We start from the raw sequence: 12,310 nt of genomic DNA, 5'->3' as shown, positions 1-12,310 counted from the left end.
TGGATCACTTGAGGTCAAGAGTTCAAGACCAGCCTGGCCAACATGGTAAAACCCTGTCTCTAATATATAAAAATTAGCCGGGTGTGGTGGTGGGAGCCTGTAGTCCCAGCTACTTGGGAGGCTGAGACATGAGAATTGCTTGAACCCAGGAGGCGGAGGTTGCAGTGAGCTGAGATAGCACCACTGCACTCCAGCCTGGGCAACAGAGCTAGACTCTGTCTCAAAAAAAAAAAAAAAAGAAATAGAAAGAGGCAAGAATGAATGAATGAATAGTGCTAAATCTTTCTGATGAATGGTTACAGTCTTTCTGGAAATGAAGGTTTGTGAAGATGTCTGTATTTTCCAAATTAATCTGTACATTTATTGCAATTCCAATCAAAATTGCAATTATATTTTTTATTGAGATATAATTTATACTGTACAATTCACCCATTTAAAGTATACAATTCATATTTTTAATATATTTGCAAAGGTGTACATCTTTCAATTTTAGAACATTTTCATCACCCCCAAAAGAAGTCCAATACTCATTAGCAGTCATTTTTCATTTCCTCCCAGCTTCTTCCCCTCTAGCTCTAGGCAACCACTAACCTACTTTCTGTCTCTAAGGCTCTGCCTTATTCTGGACATTTCATATAAATGGAATCATATAATATGTGGCCCTTTGTGTCTGATTTCTTTCACTAAGCGTAATGTTTCAAGATTCATCCGTGTTATAGGCCGGATGCAGTGGCTCATGCCTGTGATCCCAGCACTTTGGGAGGCTGAGGCAGGCAGATCACCTGAGGTTGGGAGTTCGAGACCAGCCTGGCCAACATGGTGAAACCCCATCTGTACTAAAAATATAAAAATTAGCCGGGCATGGTGTTGCATGCTTGTAGTTCCAGGTACTTGGGAGACTGAGGCAGGAGAATTGCTTGAACCCAGGAGGCAGAGGTTGCAGTGGGCTGAGATCATGCCACCACACTCCAGCCTGGGCAACAAAGTGAGACTGTCTTAAAAAAAATGTTCATCTATGTTTTACCATCTATCAGTACTTCATCCTTTTACATCGCTGAATAATGTTGCATTGTATAACTGTATCACATTATCACATTTTTCTTTCTTTCTTTCTTTTTTTTTTTGAGATGGAGTCTTGCTCTTGTCGCCCAGGCTGGAGTGCAGTGGCATAATCTTGGCTCACTACAACCTCCGCCTCCCGAGTTCAAGCGATTCTCCTGCCTCAGGCTCCCAAGTAGCTGAGATTACAGGCACTAGCCACCACGCCCAGCTAATTTTTGTATTTTTGGTACAGACAGGGTTTCGCCATGTTGGCCAGGCTGGTCTCAAACACCTGACCTCGTGATCCGCCCTCGTTGGCCTCTCAAAGTGCTGGGATTACAGGCATGAGTCACCACACCTGGCCCCACATTTTTCTTTATTCATTCCTCAATTGGTGGACATTTGGGTTGTTTACACTTTCTGATGTCATGAATAATGCTACTACAAACCTTTGGGTACATATTTTTGTGTAGATGTATGTTTTCAATTCTCTTGGGTATATAACTAGGTGTGTAATTGCTGAGTCATATGATAACTCTAACCTATTGAGGAACTGCCAGACTGTTTTCCAAAGTAACTGAACCATTTTATATTCCCACCAGCAATGTATGAGGTTTCCAATTTCTGCATATGCTTGTCAGCACTTGTTATTGTCTGTTTGTTTGATTATGCCCATCTTAGTGAGTGTGAAGTGGGATCTGTTTGTTATTTTGATTTGTATCTCCTTGACCACCTCTGACCTTTTTTTTTCTTTTTTTTTTGAGACTGAGTCTCGCTCTGTCACCCAGGCTGGAGTACAGTGGCACAATTTTGGCTCAGCACAACCTCTACCTCCCAGGTTCAAGCGATTCTCATGCTTCAGCCTCCTGAGTAGCCGTAACTACAGGTGCGTGCCACCCTGCCCGGATAAATTGTTTTTTTTTTTTAAGTAGAGATGGGGTTTTGCTATGTTGGCCAGGCTGGTCTTGAACTCCTGACCTCAGGTGATCCTCCCACCTCAGCCTCCCAAAGTGTTGGGATTACAGGCATGAGCTACCGCGCCTGGCCCATTAACTGCCTTTTGAAGACTGGTTGGTACAAACCTGGCTTCCTCAATAGGTGAGGAATCAATGTTTAGGGAGACATTTCATAAATAGTCCACTGATTGAGGCTATTTACTCTAGTTTCATCAGTTTTATAGTTGGTGGAGAGCCCTTCCAAATTTGGGTGCTAGGATGACAGTTGATTCCAGTTTTTGAGTCAGGAGCTGAATGAGGCTGCATTAGGGTCTGCAAATTAGATATCGCTTGAAACCAGAAATCTTTGGTGTTTTCAAAAGGAACTTTTTCTAAGGAACTAAGGGAAAAACCAAACAGAATGATGAATTTCTAATAAGCACACTAAAATTCCATCCTTGGTAGTTGTCAACCTCACAATTCTCAGAGTTCCTACATTTTTATTTTTTTCCTTATGCTAATTCTGAATTTGGAAACAATACCCCCCTTTTGGACACCATGTCATTTAGGAGGAGAGTGCCCTGAACTAGAGATATTTGGACTCAGGAATTGTGCTATCCAACATGGAAGCCACTAACTACATGTAACTATTGATATTTATAGTAATTAAAATTAAGTAAAATAATCCAGTTCTTCCGCCACATTTCAAGTGTTCGATAGCTATATGTGGCTAGTGACCATTTTGGACAACAGTGCTTTAGAATAATGCTGCTACTAATTTGTAAGTAACTTCGAGGTCATCACTTTTCATTTCTGTGCCAAAGGTTTCTCATTGGTAAATAAGAGTGGTGAGTCTCAAAAGTGTCATCCTCCTCTGGAATTCTTTATTTTTCTTTTTCTTTATTTCTTTTTTTTTTTTTTTTCCAGACACAGGGTCTTGCTTTGTTGTCCAGTCTAGTCTCTGTAACTCCTGGCCTCAAGTGATCCTCCCACCTCGGACCCTAAAGTGTTGGGATTGCAGGCATGAGCCACCATGCCTGGCCCTCCTCTGGCATTCTGAGTAATCTGTGGTTCAGTTTTTGGGATGTGCCTCTGTCTACCTCCTCCTTCGGCCCTTCTTGTTCCTTACTGCAGCTAGGGCAGAAGCACCCAGAGGGAACATTAGGCTGCTAATTGGTCAAGGTACATTGCTCCCATTCCCTGGTGAAAGGGAAATTGGCTTGTGGGTATACTTGTATCTTGAGTGCTTCACATTTGTGTAGTGCTTTATGGATCACAGAACTCTTTCACATTATTTTTTCATTTTATAGAATCAAAGAATATCAAAGTTGGAAGGGCCATAAAGGTCATCTCAAACCTCAATAACCATGAATGATAGGGGGAGCTTATGCAATGAAAATTTCAAGACCCCACTCCCTGGAGAATAATCTGGTAGAAGTAGGTGTCAGGGTTACCTGGCCCAACCTGAACAATCCTATGCTGCATGGAAACTTGGTACTGCATTATTAACACTATCTGACCACTCTTTGAGAAACACTGGTCTCGTTTGGTCCCTGGCCATATTGTGGAGTCTGCTCTTTAGTATCCCTAAAAATCCCAGATTCGACATGATATCTCCAGGGTCAGGAAACTCCTGAAGGAGTGCCTTCCATCTTTGGACACCTCTAACAGTTAGAAAGGTTTTCTTTAATATGGAGCTCTCCCAATTGACATAGGTTTTCCATTTATAGTTATACTACATTAGTCTACTTTTCCCCATAATAATCCTTTAGATTCATGCATTCATTCAGCAAAAATTTACCGAACACCTACTATATACAAGGTTCTGTACAAGACAATGAGGGATTGAGCAGTGAACAAGACCAACTTGGCCTCTGCCTTCAGAAACTGTCTTCTGTCTAGTAGGGAAGATAGGCAATTAGCAAAAATAATAAGTAAACAATATGTAATATTATTAATATTATTGTTAATATTAATAACAATAACAATAAGTAAACAAATAAATAACAAAAGAAGTATAGTTTGAGAAAAATACTGTGAAGAAAATAAGCAGTGTTGTGATGAAGAATAACAGGAAGAGCTGATCTACTTAGGGTAGTCAGGGAAAGCTTCACTAGGAGGTGACATTTAAGCCGAGATTTGAAACACAAGAAGAATTGGGGAAAGATAGTTAAAGAACATGGCATGTTCTGTCAGTCAGAAGGCCAGCGTATTTGGAGCCTAGTAGGCAGAATAGGAGAATGGCACAAGATGAAGTTGGGGAGGATACAAGGCAAAGTAGGAATGTGGATTTTCTTCTATATGCAATGGAAGCCATTAAAGGATTTTAAGCACGAGGTGATATGATGTGATTTGTGGTTTGTTTGTTTTGTTTTCGTTGTTGTTTATTTATTTATTTTGAGACAAGGTCTGGCTCTATTGCCCTGGCTGGAGTGTAGAGGCAACATCTCAGCTCACTGCAATCTCCACCTTCTGGGCTCAAGTGATCCTCCTACCTCAGCCTCCTGAGTAGCTAAAACTATAGATTTAGCATGCACCACCACACCTGGCTAATTTTTTTTTTTTTTTTTTAAGTAGAGCATTTTGCTATGTTGCCCAGTCTGGTCTCAAACTCTTGGGCTCAATCCACCTACCTTGGCTTCCCAAAGTGCTGGGATTACAGGCATGAGCCACCATGCCTGGCCAATTTATGTTTTTAATAAATCATTCTGTGGCTGGGTGCAGTGGCTCATGCTTGTAATCCCAGCACTTTGGGAGCCAAGGCAGGCAGATTGCTTGAGGTCACGAGTTCGAGACCAGACTGCCTAACATGGTGAAACTTCATCTGTACTAAAAATACAAAAATTAGCCAGGCATAGTGGCATGCACCTGTGGTCTCAGCTACTTGGGAGGTTGAGGGAGGAGAATCATTTGAACCCAGCAGACAGAGGTTGCAATGAGTTGAGGTCGCACTACTACACTCCAGCCTGGATGACAAACTGAGACTCTGTCTCAAAAAAAAAAAAAAAAAAGAGATCACAGATCATGCTGGGTGATGTGTGGACTGGAAGGGTGCAAGAGTGAAGTGGGAGACCAGTTAGGTGGTCATTGTGGTCATCCAGGCAAGAGATGAAGGCGGCTTGACCAGTGTGGAGGCAATGAAGATACAGACTTTTGAGACTTGATATCACATCTCTCAGTATCTTCTCTTATACAAGCTAAACATCTTAGTTCAGTGTTCCTCTCATCTCCTCTCATAACAGGTTTGGTATCTCTTCTCACCTGGGATGTTTCTCCTCTGGTTTCTCTTCCATCTGATGCCTCTGTAAAGAACCCAGTTTCTCCACGTATCTTTCCCTCAGCTGTTTCTCCCTATCGTGTGCCTTACTTGTAGTTCTAGGGAATTAAAATCTTCAATCCAATGACTACCCTTCTCATATAAAGAGGGGAGCTGGGTGCAGTGGTGCATGCCTGTAGTCCCAACTACTCTGGAGGCTGAGGTGGGAGAATCATTTGAACCTGAGAGTTTAAGACCAGCCTGGGCAACATAGTGAGACATTGTCTCAATAAATAGATAGATAGATAGATAGATAGATAGATAGATAGATAGATAGATAGATAGATAGATAGATAAATAAAGGGTAGCCCCAGTCATCCCTGTGATTAGTCAATTATCAGTCTTTCAATTATTTAACCATGACCCTTGAATACCTATTGTGCCAGTTGTGCTTGGAGGAGACAGAGAAGAAGTAGACATGATCTCTGTCCTCCAAGAGCCCAGGGTATAATGGGAAAGATAAGGCCCAAATAAATGTAGTAAAATCTAGAAAAGCAGATCACAAAGAAAATGAGATAAAGGGCTTTGGGAGGAAGAAAGAACTTTTAGATTTTGGGTAGGTGAGAAAAAGGGAAACTAACAAAAATTTCATGGAAAATGTTAATTCAGAGAACCTGGGGCTGGAGAGGGGCACAGGGAGTATTTTTTTTTTTTTATGTGGTGGTCAAAGATGACCTTACTGAGAAGCCAACATTTGAGCAATGACTCAAAGGTAAGGAATAAGTCATGTGGCTATCTAGGGAAAGAACACTTCAAGAAGAGGGCAAAGGCTCTGAGGTTAAATGTTCTTGGTGCTTTTGCCAAACCACTGGGGAGGCCGTTTGGCTGGAGCAGAGGGAGAGGGAGAGGAAGACAGAATAGTTGTGTATGAGGACAGAGAGGTAACGAGGGACTAGATCATGTAGGCCATTGTGAGGACTTTGACTTTTACTCAAAATGAAATGGGAAGTGATCTGAGCATTCTGAGCAGAGGGGTGACATGATGTCACCTACCTAATGGTAGTTTTGGACTAGGATGGTAGAAATAGCTGTGAAGAGAGGTAGTCTAATTCTAAATGGATTTTGAACCAATAATGGGTTAAAGTAAATTTTGAGAGTGTGAGGATGAAGTAGTTGGAGAAGGCTCCTTGGAGGAGGTTCCCTAGGGGAAGAGGATGAGAAGGGCTAGTGACTGTGTACCATGGGTTGTCACACCAACCATATGGCCTCCAGGTGAAGGAAAAGTAGTTTGGTTTACACCAAGGGTTCCCCATATTATTGCACCAGCTAAATTTCTCATTAATAGCTTTGTTTGATTCATAGTGTTTAAAACTTTTTTTTTTTTTGGTAGGGAGGGGTGGGACAGGGTCTCTGTTGCTAGGCTGGAGTGCGGTGGCATCAACATGGCTCACTGCAGGCTTGATCTCACGGGCTCATGTGATCCTCCTGTTTTAGCCTCTCAAGTAGCTGGGACCACAGGCATTAGCTACCATGCTTGGCTAATTATAAAATTTTTTGTAGAGACACTATGGTGCCCAGGCCAATCTTGAACTCCTATCCTCAAGCGGTCCTCCTGCTTTGCCCTCCCAAAGTACTGGCATTATAGGTATGAGCCACTGCACTTGGCCTTAAAGCTTTTAAAAATTAGTGGTCAACACTTACATAAATTCAGGAGTTTTGACAAAAATAGATTCCAGGCTACTGTTGAAAAATCAAAAAAATTGACAATATCGAGCCCCGATTCCTAGCAGGCAAAAGCTGACAGGAACCAAGTTTAGGTACTGGATGCCTCCTTTCGCCAGAGCATGCATTTGCCAGTTTTCCAGTCCTTCCCTTTCGCTATTGTTTCCCTGAAACTGAGGCTAAGGGTTATCATATATGTGTTGCTGTTTTCTTATAGGGAAGTGGAAAGGGAACTATTTCTTATCTTTATCATGTATTTTCTTTCTTTTGGTCCACTTATTTACATTACCTGCCTAGATCCTGCCAATTTTTGAGCTTGCAACTCCTGTTGTAGAGGAAAGAGGTCTGGACCTTAATTCCTGGTCCCTGCTCTGCTGTGGTAACCCACCCTGTGATGCCAAGCATAGCTAATAGCCTCTTTGGATCTCAGAGTTAAGAGACTAAATTGGATGTTCTTTTAAGAGTTCTGACATCCTAGAGGGCTTGGGATTTTGCAGTAGGCCAGTACCCTGCCCCTCACCTTTCCCAGCCAGCCAGGGGCCCCAGCCTGGTGTGTATGTCAGAGAAAGAAGATACTGGAATGAATAAGGTGCCTATATCAATAATGTATAACTTGAGCCCATAGCCAAGTAGAGGAATGCACACTGTGGTGTGTGTGTGTGTGTGTGCGCGCGCGTGCGTGTGTGTGTCAGGGTTGGAAGTGGGCTCAAGTAAATTGTACTTGTATAGGTTGTGCTTATCTCTTCTTATGCACCCTCTATGTACTAGGTTGTACTCGAGGTGCTAGGGATACAGCAGTGAAGAAAACAAATAATATCTTTGCTATCAGCTGGGTGCAGTGGCTCATGTCTGTAATCCCAGCACTTTGGGAGGCCGAGGCAGGTGGATCACCTGAGGTCAGGGTGTGTGAGACCAGCCTGGCCAACATGTTGAAATCCCATTTCTACTAAAAATACAAAAGTTAGCCAGGTGTGATGGTGGGTACCTGTAATCCCAGCTACTCGGGAGGCTGAGGCAGGGAGAATTGCTTGAACCCAGGAAGCGGAGGTTGCAGTGAGCTGAGATCTCACCATTGCACTCCAGTCTGGGTGACAGAGCGAGACTCTGTCTAAAAAAAAAAAAAAAAAAAAAAGATCTCTGCTATCGTGGAGCTTATATTCCAGTGAAGAAAACAGATAATACATAAGTAATTAACATACATGAGATAATTTCAAACAATGGAACGTTTCATGAAAAAAATAAAACAGAATGTTTGTTTGTTTTTTTTTTTTTCGAGACAGAGTCTTGCCCTGTCACCAAGGCTGGAGTCCAATGGCACAATCTCAGCTTACTGCAACCTCCGCCTCCTGGGCTCAGGTGATCCTCCCACCACAGACTCCTCTGTAGCTGGGATTACAGGCATGCACCACCATGCCTGGCTAATTTTTGTCTTTTTGGTAGAGTTGGGGCTTCGCCATGTTGGCCAGGCCGATCTCAAACTCCTGGCCTCAAGTGATCTACCCACCTCAGCCTCCCAAAGTGTGGGATTACATGTGTGGCACCTGGCAAAACAGAATGATTTGATGGAGAGTTTCCGAAGGGGCACACTGTACACATAGGTGGATACGTATTTGTGGTGGTTGTACTTGCAGATACAGATAAGTCCTTAAGTTTGAATCCTGGGTGCATATATTTATCCTTATTTGTTCCTATGTGTGCAGATGGGCAGGTTTTATGCCTAGAATGTTTGTATATTAGTATATGTGATTTTATACAAGTGAGCACACATAGGTGAGTTGGTATGTGGTTTGCATGTGGGGACACATGTGCTTGGGTATGTATATGTCAGCATTCAGCCATAACTGGAGACGTTCTGAAGTTCCTGTGGCACTTGTCAGTGAGCCAGTTAAGGAAATGGCTTTTCTGCCTCTGGCATTCAGGGCTATTTGCCAGCTTCCTCTATCCCTGTTCTTTCCCACTTTAGTAAGCTCCCTGTGTTTGGCTTCTCTTATCCCTAGGAGGGTTAAAGCCTACTGACGCATCGAGCCAGGAACTAGAAAGAGGCTGATAATCTTCTGTGTGACCTTTGTTGGTAAGAAAAGGCCTGGCTTCCCTGCCAGTCCCCGTCCTTCACACTATGAGGGAAAGAGTCCTGACTTGAAATCAGAAGACCTGAGGGTCTATTCTTGGCTCTACCACTTATCGTTGTGTGACCTTGGCCAAGCCACTACGTCTCTCTAGGTTTCAGTTACCTACTTCATAAGTGCTCTGTGCAGTAAGGAAGGAGAGGGAAAGCAATGGTCTGTGGTGCTAAGGGAGGGCCACATGGTGCTGGTGTCTGAAGGAGGAAGGAGAATATTCTGAGTGGGGGCAATGGTATGGTCAAAAGTGTGGAGACGGACCTGAACTTGCCAAGGGAAACCAGGAATCCACTTAGAGTAAAATTCAAACTTCTTACTATTGCCTACAAGGCTCTACGTGATTTGGCTGCTGCCTACCTCTCATTCTTACCCAACTTCTTGCTCACTGAAATCCAGCCATATTGTCTTTCTTTCTTTGTTTGAAAAGGTCTCAGTGCCTTTCCACTTGATGCTGTCTTTCCCCAGAATACTCTTCCCAAGAATTAGTATGATTGCCTACCTCTCATTATTCAGGTCTTGGCTCAAATATCACCTCTCCAGAGAAAGGCCCTCCAGGACCATCTTATTTAAAGTAGTTGTTCCCTAATATTTATCAATATTTAAAATGCACACGTCGGCCAGGCACGGTGGCTCACGCCTGTAATCCCAGCACTTTGGGAGGCCAGGGCGGGTGGATCACCTGAGGTCAGGAGTTCAAGACCAACCTGAACAAGATGGTGAAACCCCATCGCTACTAAAAATGCAAAAATTAGCCAGGCGTGGTGGTGCACGCCTGTAATCCCAGCTACTCAGGAGGCTGAGGCAGGAGAATTGCCTGAACCCGGGAGGCAGAGATTGCAGTGGGCCAAGATCACACCATTTTACTCCAGCCTGGGCAACAAGAGCAAAACTCCATCTTGAAAAAAACAAAAAAAACAAAAAAAACCCCACACATCTCTTGACCCAACAGTTCCACTTCTGGTAATTCATCCTACAGATATACTTGCAAGTGAGTAAAGTGACATAAAAATAAAAATATTCATTGACGCATTTATTTGTTAAATAAATAACAGTACATACAAACAGTGGAATATTTTGCAGCTGAGAAAGATAATGAAATAGCTCTTTAAGCTTGGTGCCATGGCTCACACCTGTAATCCCAACACTTTGGAAGGAAGGCTGAGGCAGGAGGATCAGAGGATCACTTGAGGCCAGGAGTTCCAGACCAGCCTGAGCAACATAGTAGGATCCTGTCTTAAAAAAAAAAAAAAAAAAAGTATCCAGGCGTGGTGGCTCTGGCCTGTAGTCCCAACTACTCAAGAGGCAGAGGTGAGAGGATCACTTGAGTCTGGGAGGTTGAGGCTGCAGTGAGCTATGATGGTACCACTGCACCCCAGCCTGAGTGACAGAGTGAGACCCTGTCTCAACAACAAAAACAACAACAAATGAAAAAGAGAAATAGTTATCTAAGTCTTGCTGAAGAATGATATCAAGGTATATTGTTAAATTTGAAAAATCAAGATGATCAACTTCTACATGTAAGATTTGTGCATTTTAGTGAATGCATATAATAATTAACAAAACAAGATACAAAACAGTGTGTATTGTATGCCATCATTTGTGTAGAAAAAATGAGAATATGTAAACAAATGCATGTAGTATATATGCTTGTCTGACAGACCTGTTCCTTAAGTAGAGCCGTTCTTCCTACCCCTGTTACCCTGTGCTTGACTGGGGACTATAAGGTGTTTATCTCTTTTCTGAACAACATTAAAATCCTTTTTTTTTTTTTTTGAGACAAAGTCTTACTCTGTTGCCCAGGCTGGAGTGCAGTGGCACGATCTCTGCTCACTGTAGCCTCCACCTTCCGGGTTCAAATGATTCTCCCGCCTTAACCTCCCAAGTAGCTGGGACTACAGGCGTGTGCCACCATGCCTGGCTAATTTTTGTATTTTTAGTAGAGATAGGGTTTTGCCATGTTGGCCAGGCTGATCTCAAACTCCTGACCTCAGGTGATCTGCCTGCCTCAGCCTCCCAAAGTGCTGGGAATACAGGTATGATCCTCTGTGCCTGGCTGACCGATTTTTTTTTAGAGCAGAGTTTCATTCTTGTCACCCAGGCTGGAGTGCGATGGCACAATCTCAGCTCGCTGCAACCTCTACCTCCCGAATTCGAGAGATTTTCCTGCCTCAGCCTCCTGTAAAATCCATTTTTTTAATATTCAACTTTCAAATTTCTGTCTTCAATGATATCTCAAGGGTCTTATTAAAGATCCTAATGATACAGACTTCTTGCAAAGTAATTAGTTTGGTCATTCCACACTAGTTGAATTACCCTAGCCTTCTGTCCTACTAAGAGTGGTCCTGTCTGAATATTGATTGTTTCTGGAGAGTTACACAGAACATTGGTAACAGTGTTTTGCCCTGGGCATGGTGGCTCACGCCTGTAATCCCAGCACTCTGAGAGGCTGAAGCAGGATTGCTTGAGGTCAGGAGTTTGAGACCATCCTGGACAATATATCGAGACTCTGTCTCTACAAAAAATTTTAAAATAAAAAAATTAGCCAGGTGTGGTAGCATGTGCCTGTAGTCCCAGCTACCCAGGAGGCTGAAGTAAGAGGATTGCTTGAGCCCAGGAGTTGGAGGCTGCAGTGATCTATGATTGTGCCACTGCACTCCAGCCCATGCAATAGAGTGAGACCCTGTCTCTAAAAACCAAATTGCAAAACCCAAACTGTGGTTTGTCAGTAGGCAGGGTAATTGGGAGATAGGAGTGAGGAGAACACTTATCATTATGTATCTTTTTATGTAGTCCTACTTGTATGTATTACTTATTCAAAAAATCATAAAATTGGAAAAAACCACTAACGGAAACATTTATTTATTTTTTGAGATAGGGAAACACTCTGTTGTCCAGGCTGGAGTGCAGTGACATGATTACAGCTCACTGCAGCCTTGACCTCCAGGGCACAAGCGATCTTCCTGCTTCAGCCTCCTGAGTAGCTGAGACTACAGGTGTGCACCACCACACTCAGCTAATTGAATGTTTTTTTTTAGAGATGAAGTTTTGCTATGTTGCTCAGATTGGTCTTGAACTCCTGGTCTCAGATGATCCTCCTGCCTTGGCCTCCCAAAGTGTTGGGATTACAGGAGTGAGCCAAGAGATCTTCCCATCTTATCTTTCTGAGTGGCTGGGACTACAGGTGCATGACACCACACTTAGCTAATTTCTTTTCTTTTTCTTTTCTTTTTTTTTTT

The 12,310-nt window shown here is 42.9% G+C and overlaps 1 protein-coding gene across 4 annotated transcripts in view; it reads left to right on the top strand.

Moving 5' to 3' along the window:
• Positions 1-12,310, top strand: part of ACSS2 (acyl-CoA synthetase short-chain family member 2) — a 63,183-nt gene that overhangs the window by 32,856 nt on the left and 18,017 nt on the right. Inside the window, exon 3 of one of the 4 annotated variants that reach the window (XM_011972422.1) lies at positions 10,024-10,062. The exons of the other annotated variants lie outside the window; for them this stretch is intronic. Within the exon in view, the coding sequence (XP_011827812.1) occupies positions 10,024-10,062 (39 nt within the window). The remainder of the gene's footprint in view (positions 1-10,023; positions 10,063-12,310) is intronic. 4 annotated transcript variants of the gene reach the window in all.

The sequence above is a fragment of the Mandrillus leucophaeus genome, unplaced genomic scaffold (genome assembly GCF_000951045.1).
Source record: "Mandrillus leucophaeus isolate KB7577 unplaced genomic scaffold, Mleu.le_1.0 Scaffold129, whole genome shotgun sequence".
Classification (NCBI taxonomy): Eukaryota; Metazoa; Chordata; class Mammalia; order Primates; family Cercopithecidae; genus Mandrillus; species Mandrillus leucophaeus.
This window is presented reverse-complemented; position numbering and strand designations above follow the sequence as displayed.